The sequence below is a fragment of the Theobroma umbraticum genome, unplaced genomic scaffold (assembly GCF_002168275.2).
Source record: "Theobroma umbraticum cultivar Fairchild unplaced genomic scaffold, ASM216827v3 scaffold_130.0, whole genome shotgun sequence".
Taxonomy (NCBI): domain Eukaryota; kingdom Viridiplantae; phylum Streptophyta; class Magnoliopsida; order Malvales; family Malvaceae; genus Theobroma; species Theobroma umbraticum.
The window spans coordinates 7,576,553-7,603,404 of record NW_018397264.1 but is presented as its reverse complement, the minus strand read 5'-3'; the positions used below and the strand labels follow the sequence as shown (position 1 = coordinate 7,603,404).

The window sequence follows — 26,852 nt, the reverse complement described above, 5'->3', positions numbered from 1 at the left end:
GGCCTCCTGGTGGGTCTGGACTGTGGCCCGTGACACACGCACATAGAAATTTTAAGGTTCAATGCTTGATAGAGACAATCAGCAGCAGCAAAAATCTTTGATTCTTCTCTCTTTTGCTACTTTAAATCTAAGGATAACATTTCACTACCAATGGAAAGGAACAAGTGACAGCTCCATCCCTGTTAAAAAAAGGGTTTACCAGAAAAGGGGAAAACCGCCCTCCAAGCATTGGGATGTCATGCATCCTTATCTTAAACCCACATGCTTTGGAGATAAATTTTGATTGAAATTGGCAGAAGCTGACATGGAAAGCCTCATCATTCCATACCTAATTTCAGTGACTGTTTCCAACTGCTGCTTAGACCATTCATATAATATTACTCATCATGTATATTGAGTAGGTAACATGCATGCATGCATCCATGAATCGTATGCTATGCTATGCTTTGCTATTTAACTAACATTGCTAGCATAATATCTAGGCATGCTTAATCAAAAATTCTTAAGGTTTTGGGTTTCATTTACTGTCAAGAAGATGTTCAAGCTTTCCTTTTTCATCTTCTAGCTTTATTCTTTACGGCTTTAGATGCAACAATCCAAGTAGGTATTGGGCACCTGGTAGCTCCTCCCACCACGAGGAAAAAGATAAAAAGAAGAAATAAGGGGGAAAAGGGGGGGCCTTAAAGAACAAGGCTCCAATTTGTGATGGGCAAAAAGCAGGATACGATAACTTCATAACTTCCCAGCTCTCAACTAATGCCAACTTTAGTTTGAAAGACAACAGAGTAAGTCTTGCACTAGAGTACAACATCTCAATAATGGTAAATTTGATCAATCATTCACCTGCTAAATGCAGCACTACACCATATAGACAACAATATCTGTTTCACAACCAATGGCAACTAGGATGAAAGTATCAAACCCATAAATTATTCCTAACTTATCCTCTCTAAAGAAAAATTCTCACTAATTACAAGGAGAAGCACATATACATCAGATTGTCAGAATACTAGGGTTACATAAATTTCAACAACCAGAGCAGGAGAACTGATTTTATTACATGGGGAGGGGAAAGGAAAAATTTTTGAGCGCAAAACCTAAGGTAGGTGGATATGTTACAATTATCTTAGGATCATGAGAAGATCTAACTCATATGATACATCTAGAATATATGTTGTGGCGGAAGACAGCTTCTCAATCTGACCGCAAGCCCAGTACCACAACAGCCTTTTGTTGTGGAAGGGTCTACAACATTCTATAATTACTCTCATTTACTCCTGCTTAATGAATAACACAACAGTTCACAATATGCAGTACAATCTGCATCATTATGATTTTTTACAACTACACTCAGGGCAAGGATTCGATCAGCTTGGCTCACATGATAAGGTTATTTGATCTGGAACATACCGGGAAACAGCAAGCACTAATAACATTTCAACATGAGTAGACCAGAATTTTTAGATCTGTTGAGTACCATCAGCTGAATCAGGTGGCTCTAGGTCATGTATAAGCCATGAAACTGGGATAAGCAAAGGTTTGGGTATATGACGGAAAAAGAACTCGGGTTAAATTTGATGAAGGTCTGAAGTATTGGGGATCTCAAGGGCAGATAACCCAGTCAACACTCTTTGAGCCTCTCCGAGGTACAGGAAGTTCAAGGATGATTAAGAAATAACATCTTTCTGATTCTCTGATATATTGGACCTCACCATTCATGAGCTTTAAGATTTTTCGGCACATGCTCAACCCTAAGCCCTCTTGTGTCATCCATCGACTGCTATGGAACATGTCTTGAACCAATTCAGGAGGAAGACCTTCACCAGGGCATACCATCCTTCACAAATACACCATTGTTTGTGGAATTAGCATCAGGACATAAACAGGATTCATGCCATCATTAATCTAAGAAAAAAGAACAAATGCTGCTCATTCCCTCACATATTTGCACTTATTGAAGAAACTACAAATAAAAGCCATGTCTAAGGTCTCTCGAAGTACATTGTCGCTTGACTTCTTCCACAGGTTTGAACTTCACATAAAATTTACACTTATTGCAGAACCAAGTTTTCCAGAACATATTATGTCTTTAGCTTTAATGTCATGATTATATAATTTTGACTCCAATAAAAGTATACTGTAGTTTTTCCTTTTTTTGGTATATTAGTTAGCATAACCATTGACATTAATCCTGTGTAATGCATAAAAGATTGAAAGCAAAATACCTGAATTCAGTACGCACAACAGTAAGTCCATCAGAAATTCGCTTCAAAGTGGGACAAACATGAATCTCTACCCAACCTTCGGCAGATGGTGCATAACGCACCATATTCAACAAATATTCAGCCAATACCTGTTGGATTCTCACCTGATCACCATAAACAGCCAGAGTTTTGATCTCCTCGGGAATATCCCGAATTAACTGCAGATTTCTTTCCCTCAGCAGTAGCATTACTTGGCTAACAACAGCATTTATGACACTCCCAAGATAAAAGTCAGCCCTTTCAAGCTCCATAGAACTAATTCCAACAAAAGCAAGTGAACAATTAGATAATGTCTTCCTCATTAGTAAAATTATGCTGAGGGGATTTAGAAAAAATTATAAATACATGCCTGATCTTGAATACAGTAGAAATCACAGAAAGACTAGACGAAATAGAAATGCAAATTTCAGTCCAAAGATTCATGAATGGAAGCTTGTGGTTTGCCTTCAGTTTCCCAAAGCCACATTGACAAGAGAAAATACAGATACAAACTTAAGAAATAGATTCATGGTTGATGCCACACAATCAAGTGACATAAACCAATGTTTTTCTGATTCAACTTTCACAACTTTGCTATAGTTAACTTTCAAACCAACTGACAACAGAGTTAAATAAACATTTCCAAAATGAGATGTTGTGACAACAACCTTAAGGATAAGGCACCTCCATAGTGATCGAGAAAGAGAAGCATGCATCTTACACAATGAATGCAGTCTTAGAAGATAACTTTCCATAAAAAGAATATTTTAAACATAGTTAGAGTCAAGGCGACTATAAAGCAGTAATTCCAGTTTCCACTCTCATTGTTCTGAGTTAGATTTGAATGCAATTGCATCCATAATCAAGAAATAAATCCAACAAATGTAGTTGCCACAGATGAAATAGTGTTCAATAGTCTAGCATCACATGTTTGTTCCCTAAAAGTACTATTATAGAAATCAGACAATTGAGACCAAGACAATTCCTGATGTACATGCATGCAATCTGTAGAATTTAATATCTGGTTTTAGAAATAATATGGTAAGGTGACTCACCCATCCTCAATGCTCTCCACATCAACATCTCTTATAATCTTCAACATTTGCTTCTCACAAGCAGCACTAGTCTCAAGAAACTGCTTTTGATCTTCAGTCAGCTCTGTAGCTTCCAAAAGTGAGTTAGTAAAGCGGATCCCATTCAAAGGACTCTTAATTTCCTGGCAAATGTAGGTCAACTCTTTCATCCTAGCAAAGCACTTCTTTTCCTGTTGCCTCTGGACTTTCAGTGCTTGCTGCAACTCTGGACTTGCAATCTGCAGGAAGCAAAAGGCTCCTACAACCTGGCCTTCCATATTGACCCTTTTGTTTGCCGTCAAGAGTGCCTGCACATATTTCGCGTTGCGGTCAAAGAAGGAAAAAGGGAACTTATCTGCCTCCAGCCCTCCAATGGCATTGTGTAAAAGAATCATGAATTTTGTCAAAGCATCTGGACCCTTGAGGCGACAGCAACTGCCGAAAACCTCACCAACCAACATTTTTCCTATGATTTCCTCTCGAGTCCACCCAGTGAGCTTTTCCATGGCTGTGTTCCACTCCAAGCAACATGTGTTTTCATCTGAAGCAAAAATGGGTGGGATCAAAGGATTGGGACTATGAACAATGGCCTTATAATCACCTTGTATGTGGATGAATTTGTCCATCACCACCTTTTGACCAGTAACATCCTGACCAACAAAGCAAACTCCAACTATATTATTTTTATAATCCTTACTAGAGCAAGCATTGACCACCACATATATAGCTTTTTTATGACCTTCTGAGCCAAAAGTCCTCAATTTTATCTCTACATTTTTATCTTCTTCACCTGCATCAATTGAGGGAAAATAAACACACCTTTAAAGCCAATACTAAGCTGTTTGGAAAATATTAATCATCACTGTGAAGAATGGTGTAGGAAGAGGGAGTTTTGATTCCCATGTAATGACAAATGTGGACGTGATACTATTAGAATGAACTGCATTAGTGCTTATTTTTTGTACAATTTGAAGTGACTTTGAATGTGCATCAAGGTACTAACAAGGCTGCAAAAAAAGAACTCCTTTTAGATCGATCCCTCTTTTCACTCGGTTTCATTCTGATTGGTATATTGCATTCTTATACGAAATAAACTGAAAAAGATATCAGAATACCTTTAGAAGATTTTTGAGGTGGTAAGGAAAATGATAATATACGCAAGAGGATTACCTTGCAAAGCACGACTAAGAAGCTTGTAGACAGTTTCTTGATATTCCTTGTAAACAAGATCATGAACCAAGGACTTCCCCATGGCTTCCTCAACTGAGAGCCCTGTCAGTTCTGCAACCTTTGCATTCCACCCATTAATGAGACCTTCAACATCTACAGCAAATATGGGAGCAGTTGCAGTCTCTATTAACCTCACCATTTCTCTTGCAACTGAGCTGAGCTCATCCACTCCTTGTAGCTCTAGTTCCCCAAGCTGAGCATGTACAACAGCTTTAGAATTGCTTGCTTGATTATCCCTGAATGAGTCACGCAGAATAAGCTGCAGTGAGTGAATTGCATCCATTTCTGCATTCTCCCATGGCAAACTCCGACTTTTGACCACTTCCAGAAATGCCTTGAATGAAGACCGTGGGTGCATTCTTTGTCCATCATCCTTGTCCTCTGGGTGATGCTTTGCACCACCCCATTTAATCTCTTTTGCTGTGTGGGACCGGAACCAAAATAGAAAATCCCTTTTAGTGATATAGGCAACAGCCAGCCCACTAACTGCATCCCCAAGTGAGGCTGCCTCGGGGTAGCCAGCATCAGCCAAACTGTCTGTGCTTAAACCAGTTGAGTCTCCGTGGAATGCCAACAACCACTCGACAATATTTTTTATCTGGGCCTCAGTTGGGGTCACACCTAATGGGTAATATTTACCTTGGTAATAAAGAGCAGCCCCATCACATTTCACAATATCCATAATGCTGGGACTTTGAGTAACAATCCCAGTTGGAGAGTCACGAAGAAGCATATCACACAAAAGAGTTTGAGTCTTTAAAACACGTTTCTCAGACAACTGAGATGCCAATTGCAATTCCATATTCAATTGAAGTCCAAACGCTTGCATTAGGAACTCACACGCGTATCGAAGGGGAAATGGAATGCAACGAGCAGAAGTATGATGACAAACAACCAAACCCCAAAGCCTCATTGAATTTCTTCCCCCAATAGCTTCCTCATCATTTCCATTGATAATAACTGCCATTGCCAAAGAAGCAATTGACCCCATATTAGCCATATACTGAGCATGGCAACCGTGAGGAGCACGAAGAGTAGAACCAACCAAGCACAGAGGCTGCATTAACCCATCATCCTGAACCACACGCACAGGCATGGCATGGCAGTCTGCTATCATCCTAACTCTGTTCTGTTTAAACAAAAACCTCGACGCCTGAGGAATATCAGATGCAGGATAATGCAAACCAATGTAAGGATCCAAGTCAGGCCTTTGACTCTCAGCCACAACCTCCCCATGCTCATCCTCATGAAACTTATAAACCATTACCCTATCATATCCGGTAAGCTCTCTAACACTCTCCACAACAGTATCACACAAGAGTTTAATATCGCCACCGGGGAGGGATTGTAACTGAGAAATTGCACGGACAGCTAATTTTTGTGACTGGACAGCCCCTGCAATAGACAGGGCAGGGTCCTCTGTTCTTGCAGGTTCCAAATCAATCACAATTCCAACATCAATCCTATGCAAAATAGCGTAAAAGGGTTTCCCTGAGTTCTTTGAGTGAATCCAAACCGGATTCAGCAACGTGATTTCGCGCGCCCCAAAGGCTTTTTCTAACAGAATTGCGCTGGAAGGTGTGAAAAGGGTGCGAACATCAGTCCCAATTGTGAGCACTTCGGTTTTCTCCAAATTGGGAACAGATTGAGGGGTTATTCCAAGCATCTCACGCGCGTTTTCGCTGTACGCGATGACGAGGAAACTGGGTTCGTCAACTGCTATCATGCAGCCAAATGGCTGGATGTGGCCGCCTCTTTGGATTTTAGACAGATAAGCTGTGATTTGTTGTTCTGGAACGGATTGGGTGGTGGTTCTAACGGATTGGGAGTAATCAAAGGACTTACCGGATTCCCCAGATTTTTCGAAAACAGCATGGAGTCGAGCGTCGACCGTGTACTGAGCAATGGCTTTGCTGATGGAGTCGGCCTGGTGGTTATGCCCGTGGGGCGCCCTCATGTTGCTGGTGCCCGAAGACTGAGCTTGCTGTTGCTGCTGCTGCTGTTGCTGCTGCTGGGAGTGAACTGCTCTGCCGCCAGAAGCCATTACTCTGTTAACTTCTTTGTCCTTTCTTGCTTTCCCCGCTGATTTTTTTGTTTCTCTGGCTTCGAAAGTTCTGTTTATAAAGTGTTGGGTCAGGAGATAGGTTTTGGGGGAAAGTTGTGCTGACAGACCCACGTGGGCATGCAGATGCTGGCGTGTGTGTTTTTGCGGTGGGATTGGGAGAATTCCTTTAGATTTTTTTTCCCCTTTGGGTGGAAAAGGATCGAAATTCACAAACCTTTTTGAATGAATCGAAAGCAATCTGTGAGACTGTGAGAGTGTGTTCTGCTGTTGGCTTTTGTTTTGTGATCCAATGCCTAGGTTCGTTGTTTCCGCTGCTTTCTTTCGGTTGATACCTTTGCGGAGTGGGGGCAGGAGGAACTGGGAAGGGAAAAAGGTTTTATTTCTCGGCTTGATATTCAATTTCTCCTTTAAAGTAACAGTATGTGCTTTTTTTTTTTTTTCTTTCTGTCCTGGAAATTGCTTATGGCCATGGACAGATCGACGAGGGTCGGGAATAAAAAGCAAACCATTTGTTTGGCGGACATGTGTTCTGGTGTAGGCCCCGTGACAGTCTTTTTTTTTTTTGTCCGCCCATTTCTTCTGTTTCTTCTTGTTCATTCACATAAATATAAAAACAGCTTTTACTTTATCCATTTTTTTAACATTGGCCCCAAAATTTTATATAAAAAAAATAAATGCTTACCGTTTTAAGTATTGCCGCATCACAGCAAAGAAAGCAACCTTTTCAAATCATTTATTCATTGGGAAACTGCGGCTGCATGCATGCTTCCTTGTCATTTGTTTATTCCTCGATGTCCAACGGATCTCTCTCTCTCACTATTCTGTTCCTGTGTCTTCCACAATATGACCTTCTCACATTTAAAGGCAAGAATCCAAAACATAAAGAAGCCTTCATTTGCCAAATGGGCCATCAAGCTTAGATCCAGGCCTAATCCCAACCTTCCGATTCCAAGTGTGGAATTTACTTTTGATGTTTTACACTTATTTTTTTTGATAGAAGAAGGCATTACCGTTCCAAGCTCGAACCCAGAATTTCTACTCATATCCTAATCCACCCTTCGGTAGAAATTGCTTGATGCCAAACAAATTTAGTCAGTCGAGTTTATAAGGGATTGGGATTCAATTCACACTAACTTAAAAAAAATATATTATCAGTTTTAACCTAAATTTCATATTTTATCTTACGACATTCCACAAATAAAAAATTATATGAATATTTAAATATTCAATCTCATTCTTTTACACAATTCATATGATTCACAATTAAGAGCTTGCAACAACTCGGAATAATATATTTTGAAACAAGATAGATTGCGGACCTGATCCAACTTTAGAAAAGCTTATTTTTGAACTGCCTACATTAATTCAGAATGGAGGGATTCTCATACAATGTACCGTTTAGCACATACAAGCTACAACCTGACATCTCTTATTTGTCCGGGGAACTGGTACCTAGGAACTAAATCTAATCAAGCAAACATCACTTCGTTTAATAAATTGGCCGAAGACTCTCTCCTTGTGAACTTCGAATAAGAATTAAACTATGGGCGGCCCACCATTTAGCATTACAAACACTAATCTAAGAACCAAACAAACCATTACCCCATCAAAATGCAGACACAATAACTCCAAGAAAATGCTCGAGGAGAGCAGGTAGTTGTTGCACCTGCTGCGAATGAATCTCTCACTTGGTGTAGAGAACATCCTCCCATGGGTGACGGTATAGTGGCTGCTTCAATCTCTTCTGGTCAAAAGTGTGCCTGAGATATCGACAACTCAATGTCAGAAGCAAGGAAATACATGGAGTTTATGACAACACAGTAAAACATTACAGTCAACATCTTTCTCTCTCATTGCATTGTCCTTGTATCAATTAATTAATGAACCTTCACCACCTCAGCAATGTGTATGATTTCAAAACTATTTGGAAAAATGAAATAAATACACTTTTGAACAAAATTAAGTCAGGTTACCGGATACCGTGATTAAAAAATGGCTTGAGAGTCTAAACTCCAAAAGTGAGTACCATCATCCAATGGTTTGATTGTAAATGGATAAGCAATTTAAAGCAACACGTTAAAAGTTTAGATATAAAAATTTCAAAAGTGTAAGCAAACTTACCCAATCAAACCAATAGATCGTGCTAGCACAAAAAGCCCATTCAGGTAACCAATCTCAACTATCTCATCAATCTCTTGTTTGCTGAACATTCCACTACCAGCAAGAAGATCCAAGAAAAGAGACCCAATGGCACCATCCACATTGAGGACAAGGTTGTTAGCCTTTGAGAGAGTATAGGTTTCAACTTGAACGGCATATTCCATGTACTTCACAGATGGGAAATGTGTGCGTGCAAACCGTTGGAGGAGCTCTACTCTCTTATCTCTGTTGTCCCCTCTCTTGATCCTTTTCACAGGAAGTAAAGCAAGTATTTGTAACAATTAGTTACGTAATATGATCAATTAAGACAAAAATAGAAAACCAGATGTCATGGTTACTAGCTTTTGCATGGTTTAAAAACTTCATGACCATTAAAAACAATCTGTACCTGTGGCCAATTCCTGGCACACGAATGCCCTTCTTTTTCATGCTTTCAACAAATTCATAAGGTGTAAGACACTGTGAAAAGCATAGCACAGAGGCAACATCTTAGAATGTTATCAGAAAACAGTCATCACACACCAAGCAATCCCAAATCTTCACAAGTAACCACCATTAAATCTTACCCTATCGTAAGCATCTTTAAAGTATCGAGCAGCATCATCGATGGCACCACCAAATCGAGGACCAATAGTAAGCAAACCTGAAACAAGGCTGGAAACAAGGTCCTTCCCAGCTCTTGCAGTCACAATAGTGTTGTGAGCACCAGAGACACAGGGACCATGGTCGGCACAGAGCATGATGCATATCTGACAAGATCAACCATATTAGTGAGAACACAACTCAACTTTGCTTTCTAAAGATGGAGAAAGTCATAAAGTGAAAAGAAAAGGATTAAACCCAATCTAACTTCAACAACGACATTATCATATCCTTTATTTCATCAACTCTGAAAGAGTACCAATAGTAAAAAGGTGATGGGAGATGTGGGTTGCTAGGGGCTCATAACTCATATGAAGTTTATTATAATTTTCAGAAGCCTACCTCGATAAAATGAGTACAGTAACGGGGAAGGCTACGTTTGAACCACAAGAGAGAAATGACATCGCCAACACCATAACCTTGCTCAACAATGGAAGACATGGGCACACCAGCATAGCATGGCTCCTCACCTGCAAATTTGGTTCAAAGTAACAATTTAATACACCTTATCTCCACGTCACCAAACATCTCATTTGATTGGCAATACATATTGGTTAAGATAAGGTACCTCTGTCATCAGAGATGGTCGAAATAATATGAGTTGGAGCACGAACTTTTCCGCTCTTAATTGCACTGTTAAGATCTTCTGGGATTTGTGGAGGCTTAATTTCCTTCACAGGTGTAATCTTCTCTTCTTCAACCTAAAGACAACCAATCAAGTACGTAAATATACATAAGCATAGAACTGGCAAAACTCTGCCCAAGACAGAAACTCACCAGTTTCGCAAATGTCTCCTTGATTGCAGCTTCCAAAGCTTCATATGAAGTGGGAACAATAGCTCCAGCTTCCCTTAGTGCTTGATTCTTCCCCTGTGCAGACTCCATCTCACCACCACTCTTAGCTCCCTGAATAAGTAATAAGGAAGGTGAAGGTAAGGTCTCATTACTAGCAATAACAGCATAGCTCGAACACGAAGGAAGGAATGATGAAGTTCAGGAAAAATTAAGGTAAAAACTTACAGCATGACCGAACTGTACTTCTGATTTGAAGAGTCGTGCACAAGTTCCACTGACCCAAGCAACAACTGGCTTGTTCACTTTTCCCTGTTTCAAGGCTTCAACTAAAGAATACTCATCTCGTCCACCAAGTTCTCCAAGGACAACCATCATCTTTACCTGAGTGGATGAAAACAAATCAGGAATTTTTTTTTTCAACCAAAAGATGACTCAACATCAAGTAGAAATTTTAAATTGTTATTCCCAGTAAAAATTAAGAAAATGGAGTTGGAAGGGTAAGTTTTTTAATTTCATAACCATGCATGCTTTCATGTAGCACAAATAATATGCAGGAAATCACAAGGAGTTAAATGAAAACAACAAATTTACCTGTGGAATATTGTTAAACCGCAAGATATGGTCAGATAAAGTGGAGCCAGGGAAGACATCTCCTCCAATTGCAATGCCTACATAAGTTCTCAACATGTATCCAAAAATCAAATATTTCATAATAAATCTGCATTCATTTTGGCAGGCATGAATATAGAGTAAAATGTAAAGGTAGCTTATATGTTACCTTCATAGATTCCATCTGTAACACGGGCAATAGTGTTGTACATTTCATTTGACATGCCACCCTGAAATTATTTTACAAAAGATATAAGCCCACAACTAATGACAAGGTCCCAAATCCACATTCTTGCCAAAGCCATGACATTGAATGCGAAATTAATGATAGGACATTGCACCATAAAGTGTCAGGGTGCAATTGCTTAAGCAGAAGAGAAAGAGGTGCGATTAAACACACGCATGCACGAACACAAAAAAGTAAGTGTCATGATAACGTACGGATTTGGAGACAAAGCCAACAGATCCAGGTCTGTACAGCTTGCAGTGAATAATATTGTCAATTGTTCCAGCAGTGTCACCTATCTTAAAAGCTCCGGCCTGAATTCCTCCAACGGTAGCTGGGCCAATAACAACCTACAAGTCCACAAGTATTAATATCAATTAGAGAGTCAAAGAATACCGAAGACCAAATAGTTATAATCATTAAAGCAGATTATTTGCAAGTGCAAGACCCCGAGGAGGAGCATGGATATATTGGTTGACCATTTTCATTGCCTAGTTTGGTTCTCATCATCTTGCTCACCTTATTGTTGGAGCGGGCATATGCAATCAGCTGCTTGGTGTCTGACTCAGGAACACCTTCAGCAATTATAGCAACAACTCGAATGGTTGGCTGTTTCAGCGCAGCCATGGACGAAGCAGCAGCACTGCAAGTAAAATAAAACACAATGATTAAGTTATGCATTCAAGAATTCCTGCTCTCCAAAACAGCATGAAAGAAATGAAGACTAACCTTCGAAAGGATGCGAAGTTAATAAAAACATCGGCTGTTGGATGTGCAGCACATGCTGCCTCAATGCTGCAAAATATATCAATTCAAAGGTTAGAGAATATAAAGCTTGGAGAAATGCAAGTTCACCAATCAAATTGCAGAGCAAACCATTCAGCACTATCTTAATCTGTAAAGGATGTAAAATCAAATGATAAATATTTACTGAATATCCTTTCTCATAAAACAATTAGATTATTTATTAGCATCAACTAACTGCTTAAAACTCACAAGGGCAATAAACAAAGATCGCCTAGTATGAGAGACAATTAACAGAATAGCCAATGACAAGTCCCTGCACTGAAAAGCTAGACCAAGCTATAGTATCATAAACGAATTATTATCTGATTTTTCAACAGTAAATGAAGTGATTTTCTGAAATAGGAAACAAAAAAGGTTTATAAAGTAACGGTTTATCATCATCCTCTAACCGCAGAGTTTAAAAACTTCACAAGTAGGTTATACGTTTGCCACGTGTTTATTGAACTACATTATGTTAACTTTATAGTTCAATTTTGGCTTCCCATTTATAGTTAAATGTTTCATCTGGAGAGTGTATAAGCCACTTTATGGAGTTTTAAACTCTACATACCGATGTAAAGGATGATAATCCATAAGGTAACATGTCATAAAGTTCATTCACCATATAACACTTTCAAGACACAGATTAATAATTACACTACTGATCTAGAAATAAAAACAGAAGAGAAGAGCATAATCTCACGTAGAATGTACAGGAATCGCAATTTCCTCTTGACCGAAAAAGAGTTTCTGAAATCCCTCAGCACCAGGATTAATGATGCCAGCAACAGATGGTGTTTCCCTCCCTACAAATTCAAAAACAATCAAACAGAAAAAGAAACAGAAGATCAGTACCGATCACCAATCAAGCAGAAAACAACTTAATTCAAACAACTCTAATAACGTTCATATTGACAAATATAACTACAAATTTCGAATCAACGAAAATCGTCAAGGATCCATACCGCAAAGGAAGTCGAAATCAAGCATCCGTTGAATGGGAAGTTGTTTGTAGTTGTAGAACAAAGCTTGTGTAGTTCGAGAAAATAACTGTCCAGTGGCCATGGCTACGGCTCAAAAAGACCTGTTAAACAAACACGTCGTTAAAAACTCGCTTATATCAATTCAAACCGTTAATTAAGCAACAAATTAGCATAAAAAATTGGCCGGATCCAAGACTACATCTAACTCGAACCTAAACCGAACCAGATCTCAACCAAAAAGACGAGAGCAAAGCAAATCAAATCACCGCAATGCAGTTAAAAGGGGAGTATAATAAAAATACACGCGAGAATTCTAGCTTTATATAGCTAATTCTTCAGTAAAAGAAAACAAATCAAAGTATCCTGAAATCGCCTTGAAAGCATCGAAATCTAATTAAAAAAAGAAAACACTCGAAAGGTGACAGAAATCAGAATAGACATAAAGAAAAGAGAAAGAAACAGATCTGAGAGGAAAAGTTTCGGAAGGAGCTGGAATCTTTACCTGAAAAGAGAGTCGAAAGGAAATGAAAATCACTCTCGCCCGCCTCGTGAAAATCAAGAAGGGAACGAGTTAGAGAAGGAAAGACAGAGAACGGGAGAGAAAAGAAATAAAAATAAAAATGCTGGAACTGAGGAACGGTAGATACGGGTTTATATAGAAAGAGAGGGAAAATGGAGGGAGTAGCTAGGGCCAGACCAGAGAGAATGCGGGGAGTGGGGGGAGAGATGGTCACGTGGCCTATGGTAGTTAGCTCACTGAATAACATTGAATTTTCTGTCTTTTCCTTTTTTTTTCTTTTTTTTTTACTAATACTATCTTTTTTTTCCATAATTAAAAAACAACGTTGAAAATTGTATTTTTAATCTATTTTATTTAATATTAAAATTTAATTTTTTATAATATAAATATTTAATGTTTTTAATATACAAAATTATGAAAATAAATTCATAATATAAAAAATAAAAATATTATGTCTGAAAAGAACTTTACTTTAAAATATAAAAAAAAATATGGAGTACTACCAAGAGTTGGAGGAAGTATGATATGGGTTAGGTGAAGTTGAGCTATAGAGGTTGGCTTGACTTGGAAACTTAGACAATAATAATGACAATAAAATTTTTTATGGAATGTAAACTTTGAAAAATCAATATAGACCAAAATAACCCCTGTACAAAACTTATTTTCCACCTTGCCATGAATTTACATTATCAACTGTAATTAATCTAAAAAATTCGTAAAAATATATGTTAGGAAAATAAATCGAGAAATTATGTTCACGAATTTTAAATATTATTGTTTTCTATGGGTTTAGAAAATCATAATATTAAATAATTTTTTTATAAAAATTCATTCGGAATGATTTGCCGTTATTCACGAGGCTGGAAATTTTGGGGAAATTGGGGTCTTTTGGATCAAGGGGCAGCCCTTGTTTGTCACGTTAACTGTTGGAAATTTATTCTGACGGTGACAATGTAATTACATTTCCTTTCCGGTCAATTGACACTTCAATAAATGAGACTGCCTCGTTGAATTGTTTTTTTCTCATGCATTGGCTATAGCTCTTTTGACATGATGTGCATTAAAGCATGAATAATTGCGCTTTATTAATTTTATATAATTCATACGAAAAAAAATACTTGAATTTAATTCTGAAAAAAAATCATACATTTACTATTGAACTAAATATTTAAGTTTAATGTATATTTAAATAATTTTTATCTAAATATTTATGATCAAACTAAATTTAATAAATTTTTTTATAAAGACGAATTAGAATGACAAAAAATTAAATCTCCATAGAATTATAGCAGTAAAGTTATCTTACCACTTATAATATTTTTAATGAATATCAAAACTTTAACTAATAATTTTAAATTGATTCGAGTTTGAATAGATAACAGCTGAATAGAAAATTTCAAGTGAAACTTTGGACAATAGCTGACTTAGTCCATGCAGTCAGAGGCTGACTATATAGAAAATACTAGCTACTTCTCCCATTTTCCTTTTTACGTTATACAATATGTGCCACAATTCAAAGAAGGTGGCATATTCTAAATGGTCAAATGACAATCTAATAAATAATAAAATTAGCTCAATTGATTCAAGCAAGCATAGAAATAGAGTATTTTGCTTAGGTGCCGGCTGCTAGTATTGTAGTACATACATGGCAAGTCAAACCTCCATGGACAAAAAAATTCTTATCTGTAATATGGTAGGTAAGAAGGAAAATCTAGCTGCCAATATGGGATAAGTAAAGTAATTTTTTAATCATTTGAAAAAATAGAGGAGACAAGAAAATAAAAGGAAAAGTATTCATTCCACTAATCTAATTTAATGGACAATTAATAAATTATAATTAACTTTCTTCCTTTATCTCATTTTTTTGTTTTTTTAAGATATTTAATATTATTGCTTTCTATTATTAAAAAATTAACAAATTTTATCTTAATTTTTGTAAAAATTAATAAATATATTTAAAAACGAAAGAAGTATCTGTTTGCAGTCTTATTTCATTTCCTTTGCCCTTTTCTTTTGCCTTGCTACTAATCAAATATGGTATCACTGTTGAGATCTTCTTTTCAAATTATAGAAAGGGTGTTCCCATTGGTCACACATTTTTTATTTTTAAAATTTTTAATGGAATTAGTCAAAATAAAAACTAAAAACCATTATTACAAAATTTCCCTGTAGTTCCCGTCAAAGTTGTTCTGCTCTATAGCACCACTGGTCAGTACGACACTAGTTGCATGTCATGCTAACAAAGTTGACAAATATTTCATTACTTACACTCTTTCAAAAACAAAGTAGAAATATATTTTAGTTGACTTGCAAATATTTATGATTGACTTTGCTTGAATTTTCTGCAGTGTTTGTTGTTTTTTAGCATTCCAAGTTGCACGATAAAGGCATTCCCCAAACAAAGGGAAAAAGAAAAAAGAAAAAAAGGCATTTGTCAATTGGCAGGCACTAGATGAAAGGGTAAAAGATAAATATGCACAAAAATTAAAAAAATAAATTTAAGTTATTCATTTTATAATTTAATTTATCTTGCTTTCAATTCAAAGTTTCTATATATGTTAACATTTAAGGATATTTTTATAATTTTATTAGATAAAATTAATAAACAAAAATTATTTATAAGATATTAATAAAAAAATGAAACCGCATAATGTCATGTAAAAAAAATTAAAATTACGGAAAATGTAAGTGAAATTTATAGAAAAAAATGGTTTGGTGTACATATAAGGCTTAAGCCGTATGTTTTGGGGTTTTAAATAGACAAAAACAACTCCATATTGACGAAAATGTGAAACATACCCAAAGCAACAGCACCACATTGCACTAAAAACAGAAAAGATTGACTTGGAAATAATTTGAGAGAAAGGAGGCGGGAGAAAAAACGTTTCTTTTGAAATTCGCGTGGTGCATTGCGAAGATGCCGACCCCTTATTAACATTAAAATCTTAAAAAAGAAAAAAACAAAAACAAAGGAAAAATATCGTTGTCGAGTCGTCCCTTTGATAACGTTAATGTCAGTTTCGGTAGTTTATTTAATAGTTGAAGGGCATTTTTGGAGCAACAACTGGCTGGTGTCTTTCTAACTTAATTAGTCTGGAACTGAACAGTTTCAATAACTAACTTCCATCGAGACATTGGGCCTAACTCTCAATACTTTGATCGGTAGCCAGTCATTCAGTGTTTTTGTAATTATTATAAGGTTAAGTGTATAAATATTAATTATAATTAAAAGTACAATATGCTTAATTTATCCTCATTGGCACATCTTAAATGATTATAACTTTAATTTTGTTTTGAAATTCTCTATGAATGGACGGATAGAGACTAAATATATTGTATTGGTTACTACAACATCAAATAAATCAAGTGTGAACAATACTTGCATATCTCCTTATTCCACCATTTCCACTCAACTTAATTCAGTCATTTCACACTGGGTCATTGCGTCTGTTTTTTTGTTTATCTATTTTGAGTCTTAGCGTACAGCCCCTCACTGCTGACTAGAATAAGGTGGAACTTGTAGAAACTCGTCACTCTTTTATTTATTTACTGCATTATAATAATAAACAAAGCAGGAAAGAGTTTGGTGAAGACAGGGTAAAACAGTATAAACAAACAAAATCACCTTATGTGGTTTAAGTCGTGAGTTGACCCTGAACTCCAGGTCCAGAGGAGAGGGCTGATGAATTACCTGGTCAGTGACCAGGCCCCTGTGAATGTTTGGCATCAAGCAACTATCTTGAGCTAAAAATCAACAAAAGAGTTCGACTTTTATGTACAAATAATAATAATAATAAAATTATGGGTTCAGAAAGATTGACAGAACTGGCTATGATAAAGAAAAGATTTGTGCTTCATGTGATGTTACAGTGAAGATTTTTGAAGATACTTTCACTTTAAAAACTTATATTAAAATCCTCATGAACTAGATTAAGAGTTCTTGATCAGCCACGAATTCAAACAGAATCTGCTTAGTAAATGAGGTTTTGAATTTTGTGACACACTGCCAAACTTTGCCGATGCCGATCTTGAAATGTCTTTGGCATGGTTTGCTGGAGGAAAATCACGTCAGCAACACCCAAAGCAAGTGCTGGATTCAGCTGAGGTTTATTTTTCCGACCTAATCTACCAATCGGAGAAGATTTTTGGTGATAAGGCAAATGATGGCATCCACCAAATCATGTTAATAATAATTTGCTGCATATAGTTCAAAGAGTTTTGAATTTGTTGCGGTCTAGCAGATTATATGTTCTGTCGAAGGGTTGAGTCAGATATGGATCTGAATTTAGGATTCTGCCAAAATGATTCTTTATATAATTATATTCATATCTTACCTGAGTAGAACCCTGAAGCAAAGGGTGATTTCAAACCTGGAAAAACATGCTCAAACTCAAACTTCAATTATAAATTTTAACCGGTGTTACAAAATTTCATACCTTATAAGTACGAGATAAGTCTTGAACTTATAAATGTAAATATTGTATATTCTATTATGTTAACCTCGTAGGAGAGCAATGATCATATAACAAAATAATATCATAATCAATCTATTATCTAAATTCGATTATGATATCACACCAAGTACTCTAATAAGTAAAATAGGCAGGTTTAGAATCTAGGCCCACTATCCATTAAGCTAACCTTATCTAAAGAAGATAAGGCTCCTAACATAAGTGCAAATATGTTTAGTGAAGTTAATTATAATTACTAGTAAAAGGTCCGTGCTTTGCGTCTGGGCTTTGCAATTGGTCTGAATAGATGCATAGACATTTAAGAGTTAGTTAAGCGTTAAATGTACAAATTGTTTTTTTTTTATAATAAAGAGTTAACTTAATTTTAAACAAAACACATTTAGACAATATAATAAAAAAATCATATTAATAAAAGCAATCTTTTTGTCAATACTATATAAATAATATAATAACTATAAGAAAAGAAAATTAATATGGAGTAAAGAAAGTGAATTTATGAATGTGAAAAGAAATAGAGCAAATATATAATAATTAATAAGGAAAATAAATTAAAACACTTTACGATACGTAATCACTGGTTGGCTTGTATTCGTACACAGTGAAACACGTTTTAAGACAACCTGCAAAATATAAATCATATAAAATTTTTCATATCAACAATATAATCTCCTTTGATGAGGCGGCAACATTTGCTGAAATGGTTCATAACTAAACATAATAAATGAACATTATACTTTAAAATGATATAACAATATTAAAAATAAACAATTAAGCAAGCTGCTTTTATGAAAAGAGAATACAAACATGATATGTATAAAAAGCTAAAAACAAAAATGAAAGAAAGTATAGGGTAGTACAAAATATACGCTTAACATAGGTAGAAGTAATTAAAATAATAACTTTTAAACCTTAACCATCAACATAAACAGAAGAACCTATTACAGTCAATTTCAGTAACAAAACAATATATGCCACATTGATAACCAAACATAACAATCACATATCAGATTAAAAATCATGTAACAATGATCAGAATAAATTAGTATCCACAGTGTTTATTCAAAATAAAACGAAAACAGGGCATATATATATTAATAAAAAAGAAAAAAATTAAAGAAACTTAGGAGCAGAATGATGTGTATTTCAAACAATATTGTATCTATAATTTAACGGATTCTCACCTGACTGATGAGTTGACCATTTTTAAATTTTTTCTGATATGAAACGAACATGAAAAAATAAATAAATGAGAGAAACCATCAATAGTAATGAACATAACCTGATAAAAATAATAATAAAAACACAACATTAGTTTTACAACATAATCATATAAACATTGGGTAAACACAATAGTTAAATTTTATTCTTCCAAACAACTGATTTATTTAAAAATAGAGTGAAAACAGAACATATATATTATTAAAAAAGTAAAAATTAAAGTAACTTAGGAGTACAATTGTATTTATTTCAACTAATATGATTAATGTAAGTTAACAAATGATAAATAATTTTTTTTTTCAGTATCTCACTTGGTTGAAAGGCTGGCCCCTTTAAATTTCCCTGACATTGAACGTAAAATAATTAATGACTTAAGTTTTTGCCAAACTAAACAAACAAACGAACAAACAAAATTTTTATTGTAATTATATTGTTTATACTAAACAAACAAAGAAAAAAATCAGCCAAAGACTATGCACATCAACTTGAACAAAATCAAAGAGGAGAGATTGATTTAAAAAAAAAAACCAGAAACCTCACCGAATAGAAAACCAAATAACACAAAGCCAAGAACAAAACCAAACAATAAAAATTTATGACGAAAACATCTTCAAAGTAAGAAAAAAAAAAAAGCAAGTGAAAACAATAGAGAATACAAAGAACTTCTGCGAAGCCTAAAACCAAACAAACCTCACCGAATAGATAACCAAATAACACAAACCCAAAAACAAAAACAAACAATAAAAATCTATAAGAAAAACCCAACAACATACAACGAAAACATCATCAACTAAGCAAACAAAAGAAGAAACAAAAGAAAGAAACCGAAAGCAATAAAGAATACAAAGAACTTGTGCAAAAAATTAAAGCACTTCGACTATACTGATAAAACCCAACAAATCAAGTGGACAATCATAACATCATCAAACTAAAACTCTAGTTTTTTCTATATCAAATGGATGAAAACCAAAGCATTACCAAACACTACACCTAACGTCTTAGCAAACACCAAAAACAAATTAACGCAGGGACCTAAAGAAAGAAAAATCCAGAGAAAACCAACTAAGAGTAATACGGAATAGAAAGAGTTTTTAGAAAAACTAAAGACAGTCCCACCAATACCAGAAGACCGAGGACCAATAAATGATACACGACAAGCATTTTGAATCCACACATTTGAGCCATCCGTATGAAGAAGTCGACGAAATGAAATTCTCGATGAGCAAAGATAGACTGATAGAAAGCATGCAACTTAGTATAGCCGTAAAAAATGAAAATGCCCACGTGGACAAAATCTATTGGACACATGCGGGCAAAAGACACGGGAAAACCAAGGCTACAACGCACGCTGCACACACAAAGCCTGATACACACCAACACAAATCAAACTTCTCTTTCCCGGGTCAAAGCACTGCCGACGTGGCACAAAAAGAAAACTTCTGTTCGTTGTACGTTGTTGGGTTTTTCTTATAGACTTTTATGCTGTTGGCCAATCCTGGGGGCATTGTTCGGCGGCCTTGCTACGTAGTTGACTAGAGTATGACCCGTGTGCAACACACAGGCCTCTTGGCACTGCCTCTCTTTGCTTCAACATCTGTTCTCCACGTGGTAAACTCTGACCTTTTTGCAACCATTTCTTTCTCTCTCTTTGCGTCGATATCTTCTCTCTGTCACTCTCTCTGCCCTCCACGTGGTCAACTCCGCAAGCCCATTGGGGCTTCTTTTTAAATGTGACATAAACTTACAATTACTTTTCTGTTCCATGGTATTAAGTAAGTAAATTTTTTAAAGAGAGTGGGTTCACTACGGTAGCTGGGCCTTCTAGTGTTGCCCATTCATGCAACTTACAGAAAGGGCCTGGTGCCCCCACCAATGCCGGCCGTATAACTGCCTGTCGAGTTGGAGCCTGACTTCGGTTTCTGCTTAAAGCTTATCCATAAACAAGGGTAGCTTACTCCCGAGAGCAGCTGTGGATTCCAATCCACAGCTGGATTATGTTAAGATCAAAGCTTAAAATTACAAATATTTATTTATAAAAAATATTAATTTTTGAATTATTTATTTACGATATTACAATATTAAATTTAATAATAATATATAAATATTATATACAAACAATATATTAAATATAAATCCAATCATTTTTATTAAAATTTCACATTGAACAAGTTAAAAGAAGAGAGATTAATAGTAACTATAAAAGAGAGGTTAAATATTAAGCAAATTATACATTTCTCCATCAGTTTAATATGATTCTTGTTCCCAAACAAAATACAAAGAATTAATTACTTAAAATTCAATAAAAAATTAAACAAATTCAGTTAAATTATTTTTAATAAAAAAGGTTAGCATACTCATTCATCCCCAGGTCCTTAATTTTTAAATTATAAGCTAGCTAGATTCTCTCTTTAATTTTTTATTTCTTTTCCTTTTCTCTTGTCAGCAGATTTTAATTTTTGTTGTTTTATTTATTTTATGCTGCTTTAAAAAATTCTCAATTTACAATTAAGTATTTAACTCATTAATTAATATATAATTTCTTTCTTTAAAAGAAATAAGTTCGAATCTCTCTTATTTGAAAAAAAAAATCTCAATTTGGTGAAGAAAATTGGGAAAACTATTGATGGACTTGATATTTGTATACATTAAAACTGTAAATGAAAGAAATAACAAATAATGGATAAATTAATTTACCATGAAATGATAATTTTATTCATAAAATTAAATTGCATTAAATACCTGTTTGGTTTGGTTTTGTTTTTTTCAGTTTTTCTACCTCGGCCAAACAGGGATAAAAGAAAACAAATAGTGCTAATATCAGGAATTAATTTTAGGAAAAGAAAATCCATACGAAAAAGAAAAACAGAAAAAGCTTTTCAATAACAAACTCCTTCATCAACTTCTCTTTCAAAATCTAACCCTAAAATTCATTTCATCCGGACAACTTAAAACGGCAACAAGGGCAGCGTTTCTTCCTCTTCAGCCAAGTCACGATGCAATGATCATGAAAAACATGCGAGCAAGGCATGCACGCCGCTTCGAAACCCACTACCAACTCTTCCAAACAGATTGGACAATCCTTTCCAGACCCCTCAACCACCACCTTCCCCACATTCTCCGCCAGTTCCTCCGCCTTCACCGGCCCTTCATCAGCATCATTATCATCACCGTCCGTGTCATCATCAGTCCCAAAGTCAGGAACGTCATCCACAACCGCTTCAATCTCCACCTGCATCCTCAAAACCTTGCTGTTTCTGTATCTAACAGCCGTCACCAAGCGCACCGCGCAGATGGCGATTTCTTCCACCATGGACGGCTGAACCGGGACGCGCATGGAGTTGAGCATATCTGAGACGGCACCGTTGCCATCGTTAATCAAGTCTTCCATAGGAAACTCGTGGATCACGTGAGAAATAATCCTCCCGGCCTCGACAAACATTTCATCTCCTGCGCCGGTATTTTTCTCCACGATGATAAACGTCGCCTTAACCTCAATTTCGAACATAGGAGGCGACGACGACGAAGACGAAGAAGACGACGACGTTTTGTCGCATGGAACTTCCATGTCAACGATCGAAACGTGAGAGGCACTCATGTTCCCGTCTGCCATTGTTGAGAAAAATAAAACAAAGAGCGAAGAAATTTAAAGGAAAGGAAAAACTAAATTTGGAAACAGACAGGAACACACGAAGAGCACACTGAGAAACTAGGATGCCGGAATGTTTTACAAGTGAAGGAGGTGAGTCGGCCCCCGAAGTAAGCAACGTATTTGGATTTTCTTTACGCGGTTTCCTGACTTGCTGTTGTCGGCCAATTGGAGATCAAAGCCCATTCATTTGTGGGTAAACCGAGCAAACCCATCAAGTTGGTCAAGCATGGGCTAGCTTTCTCGACCCATTTTTTCAGGCTTGCGCCAGGCTCGCTGCCAACCTTAGTAACAACACCACCTCTCTTGTCTTTATATAAACAATAAATGAAACAGTATTTGTCTCTTTTGTATATGTATATATACACAAGGATGGAATTCTAAGCAGTATTTCAGAGGTTCTTGATTTAGTTAAGATTAAGTATAGATTTGTTATATCAATTTAATTTATTATACAAATTTATGTATTTTAATAAAATCACTTATTAAACTATTTCTTTTTATTTAAAATAATTATCATTATGGAAATCGATTGTAGTTACTTGACAAGAATAACTATCCCCTCCTAACAGACGAGGTCGTAAATTGTATTTTATGGGAAGTATCCATGTTAGTAGCTTGCTACTAAGGTCCTTGATTCATCATACTGAATGTGGATATGCTATTCATTTCTTTAAGCAACAATGAACATAGCTAAGAAAGTAAACTGCCGTAAAATTTAACATTAAAAAATTGGACAAAATTTCATGTGGTAATGTTCATATGGTTTCGGCTTAATCTATCTTTCAGGATCAATGCTTTGCCTTTGAAGGGAAACAGATGATTTTCCTAACAGAGTTGAAATAATTAGGCATCAAGCATAATGGATCGCCTTTGGAAAGAGCGGTACCTGAATGTTAGAAGCAGGCCAGCCTACTGTTGCGTAACAACGGGGTTATACGACTTGACAGTTCCAACCAAGTAAAGGGCTTCTTTAAGTGCCTCCAGCAGATGCTCAGGGTGATGCTCGATGCTAGTAAGACCGTGCTGGGAATGCATGGAACTCAAGACTCTTCCAACAATCTGGTGGTTTGGGAGAAAAGTGCCAAGAATTTCAACAAGTAAACTGAAATGAAGAAGAGGAAAACGAATGACTTGAGATGGAAAATAAGGCCTACCTTCCGAGCATAACCACCATATGCTATTCCTCCAATCAAAGAATGCAGTTGTTTAGGTGCACCAGCTGTATAATTTAATCCCCATCAGTTCCCTGGAAGAATGTGTGTTCAAAAAGAAGAAAAATAGGGATGAATTACAAGTGATGTGTGTTTGAAAAAGTCCCCTTTTCTTCAGACCGTCAACTGTATGAGCATTAGTTCCACCTGCTAACTGCAGAAAACCTATGTAAATGAGGGAGAGTTAGCAGTGCACCTAGGGGGTAACTTGAACCTAACTGTTCATACTTACCAGGAGGTCTTTCTCTTGAAGCAGCCAAACGAACAGCAAAAGCGATTGATTCTCTTGTAGCACCTCGCCCGATATCTCCACTCATTGGACGGCCATCCAACTGTGTAGTTCATCCATGTTAGATCAAATGGACAATAACAGTAAGAAGCTACCTGATACGGTGGTAATTATCACTCAAATCGGGCAAAAGAAATTCTATCAGGTTTTAAGAAATAGGCCATACCTGCCATAGGTTGAAGCAAGATAGATGCGGTTCCATGATAGCATACATTTCATTCATTGAAGAAATAGTAGCATCCCCATTATCAGGTAAGCTGACCTGGAGGCAGTAATGAAACCAATAATCTGACAGCTGGATTATCATCCCAATGATTTCATTGTAAAGACATATTCAGTCACAATAGCAAATGGTTCTCCACTTACTGCTACTAATCTCAGATATCTGATTGCATCCCTCAATTCATCCCAAAGTTCTCCGAAGAGATGTGTCTGCCTGCAAAACATCAGTGTGTTTTTGCTCACACAACCTGTAATTGCTCGCACTTGAATCAAATTCAATAAACCAAATATAAACTATGCTTGTTTTCCATGAAATTTGTACCTTCCACTTGTATGTATCTCTACAGCATCAACATCCTTCATTTTAAGGAGTTCAGCTGCAGCCATAGCATCTCTTACATATGTAACCTCTCCTGAATCAGTTTGAAGAAGTTAAGATTAGGCAATAGAAATCTGAATAAAACACATGACAGGATTAACTAATAATTTACGAATTTGATAAAGGATAAAGGCTATCAGTAGCAGAAAAAAAGGGAAAATGAGGTAGATGATGCTAGGGAGAAAGGAGCATGCTCACTTATTTTATCATATGGGCAAACTGGAAAACAACGGCCACAACCATAGCAGCGTTCTGTCATGACTCCGCCCTGCATCTAACAAAAGCATACATTTGCATTTCTGAGGGCTTATTTGTAGAAACCACAAAATGAATTAAGTTTAAAAAAGAAAAAACCTTTGATTCACCAGTTCGATTTGTACCAAAGGGAACTTCCACTGTTGCTGTTTCTCTCTCAAAGAATATAGCATTAGCAGGACAAACAATCTCACAAGGCCTTGAGCAGTCGGATGGACAATTCTTCGGATCAAATTCTAACAAGAAAGTACAAAGATTAGCTGAAAGGGGCAGCCCACTACTACAAAACTATATCAAACATTCAGGGAAAGGAATGGAGATCCACCGGCTTTACGGAAATGAAGATCTTCATCATCGTTAACACTTATCATCACCCAAGGCCTTCTGATAGGTACAATCTCCCTGGCTGTTTCAATGCCTTCATTTACAGCACTGACTACGGATGGATCCGCAGCACAATCAATGCAATCAACTGAAAGATCATGCATCAAAATTGAACTATTCAAGATTTGTTTTTTTTTTTTCCTATAATTCTTAAGTTAAGTATTCATAACAAACTCACATTTACACGAGTTAGAAGTAGTTGCCTACTAAGTCCCGGAAACATATAATTAACTTCGCCTCTAGAGTTTCTTACCTCCAGCTAGAGTGTAAACAAGGGAGAGATTCCTGATATCGACTACATCCTAGAAAAAGAAAGAGAGTGAATGTTAGTTTAACAAGAGATGAAATGGTCCGGGGAAGGGGGCTGTTAAGGAAGGTTTAGAATCTTAGAAACCTCAAAGCTAGCACCACATATGAGCTTGACCCAGTTTCCCTTTCGGAGAGATTCATTCGGAGAGCACGATTTTGAACGAATCCCAATTGATTTGATGAGGTTTTTCACGTTCTGAAGAGAGTTTTTGCACCCAAATGTCACGTTCACTGCAGTAAGAGAACAGACTAGGGGGGTGAGAAACGGAAGAAAAAGACCAAAGGAGTTTCTCTTCAAACTATAAAAACAAAGGGAGGAAAGAAGAGAAGACCCTGATGTTGAGGGCAAATTGCAGAACTGCAGAAGAAGCTCCAAGCCATGGCAGCGGAGCGGGCAAAGATAGAACAGAGCAACGGTTGAATGGATGACTCTTTTAACTGAATCTAGCGGTAAGGCTGCATGATATTTTTCTAGTTTTTGGGTCAATTAGGCCTAATACTAAGCTCAGTCTTTTCGTACTGGGAAAGCGAAGGTTGGCCCAAGACAAACCCAAAACTCACACGTACATATTCAGGTCCATTTTCACCTCACAAGCATCATTTCCAGCTGCAAACATGGCAAGAGGACAGAGTTTCAGAAGTCAATGAATGCATAATAACGCAAACAAAAAAAATACCCAAATACTTAAAACCGTATATAATTGAATATACATTCATTTTGCACATTTACCATTACAGTTTTAACTATGAAGTAGGTCCTATTACTATATGAAGAAGGAAAAGAACATCTACTCTGAATGTGCCGAGTGCAAGTGAGCTTTCAACACTCTTCCATGTATCACCTGACAGAAATGTTTTATCTTATACAACAAGAATGCATCTTTTCCTCATTGTAAACATGAATTGTTTATATTACTAACTTTCATGCATGAAAGGGTATTAGACCTCTTTGATATGTTCCCGTCTGGGAAAGCAATATGGCAAAAACCAAAATGGAAGATTTCATGGAAAAGCTAGGCAGATTTGGACATGGTGAGATTTGGAAATTTCAAAGCCCAAAGCTCAAGAAACGCCAAGTGCCCATCTATAAAAAGGTCGTCAACGCAGCAAGTGTAAATTTGCCGTTTCTCTA

General features: G+C 36.3%; 4 protein-coding genes across 5 annotated transcripts; all 4 read right to left on the bottom strand.

Moving 5' to 3' along the window:
• Window positions 1–989: 989 nt before the first annotated feature.
• Window positions 990–6,947, bottom strand: LOC110421249 (phytochrome B). The gene is made up of 5 exons (XM_021434788.1): window positions 6,826–6,947; window positions 4,487–6,660; window positions 3,299–4,106; window positions 2,226–2,519; window positions 990–1,837 (listed from the first exon to the last, which is right to left on the bottom strand). Exons 2-5 carry the CDS (start codon window positions 6,588–6,590, stop codon window positions 1,603–1,605), a joined length of 3,441 nt encoding a protein of 1,146 aa, XP_021290463.1. The 5' UTR covers window positions 6,591–6,660; window positions 6,826–6,947; the 3' UTR covers window positions 990–1,602.
• A 935-nt stretch (window positions 6,948–7,882) lies between these two features.
• On the bottom strand, window positions 7,883–13,503 carry LOC110421220 (ATP-citrate synthase beta chain protein 2). The gene is made up of 16 exons (XM_021434744.2): window positions 13,315–13,503; window positions 12,795–12,913; window positions 12,533–12,635; window positions 11,773–11,838; window positions 11,563–11,686; window positions 11,259–11,393; window positions 10,987–11,047; window positions 10,800–10,876; window positions 10,434–10,589; window positions 10,191–10,319; window positions 9,982–10,114; window positions 9,756–9,883; window positions 9,338–9,520; window positions 9,160–9,230; window positions 8,733–9,017; window positions 7,883–8,371 (listed from the first exon to the last, which is right to left on the bottom strand). Exons 2-16 carry the CDS (start codon window positions 12,892–12,894, stop codon window positions 8,296–8,298), a joined length of 1,827 nt encoding a protein of 608 aa, XP_021290419.1. The 5' UTR covers window positions 12,895–12,913; window positions 13,315–13,503; the 3' UTR covers window positions 7,883–8,295.
• Window positions 13,504–21,846: 8,343 nt separating this feature from the next.
• LOC110421817 (uncharacterized) lies at window positions 21,847–22,787 on the bottom strand. Its single transcript, XM_021435495.2, has one exon. The coding sequence runs from the start codon at window positions 22,630–22,632 to the stop codon at window positions 21,955–21,957; it is 678 nt and encodes a 225-aa protein (XP_021291170.1). The 5' UTR covers window positions 22,633–22,787; the 3' UTR covers window positions 21,847–21,954.
• Window positions 22,788–23,221: 434 nt separating this feature from the next.
• Window positions 23,222–26,137, bottom strand: LOC110421816 (uncharacterized). Of its 2 annotated transcripts, none has more exons than XM_021435493.2 (13): window positions 26,053–26,137; window positions 25,806–25,951; window positions 25,665–25,713; window positions 25,353–25,499; window positions 25,127–25,263; window positions 24,971–25,046; window positions 24,716–24,806; window positions 24,538–24,607; window positions 24,338–24,433; window positions 24,115–24,214; window positions 23,964–24,047; window positions 23,826–23,890; window positions 23,222–23,730 (listed from the first exon to the last, which is right to left on the bottom strand). In XM_021435493.2, exons 1-13 carry the CDS (start codon window positions 26,099–26,101, stop codon window positions 23,581–23,583), a joined length of 1,260 nt encoding a protein of 419 aa, XP_021291168.1. In that variant the 5' UTR covers window positions 26,102–26,137; the 3' UTR covers window positions 23,222–23,580. The 2 variants fall into 2 exon arrangements, with proteins under 2 accessions (XP_021291168.1, XP_021291169.1); XM_021435494.2 differs by having other exon boundaries at window positions 24,971–25,040.
• Between the last annotated feature and the right edge of the window lie 715 nt (window positions 26,138–26,852).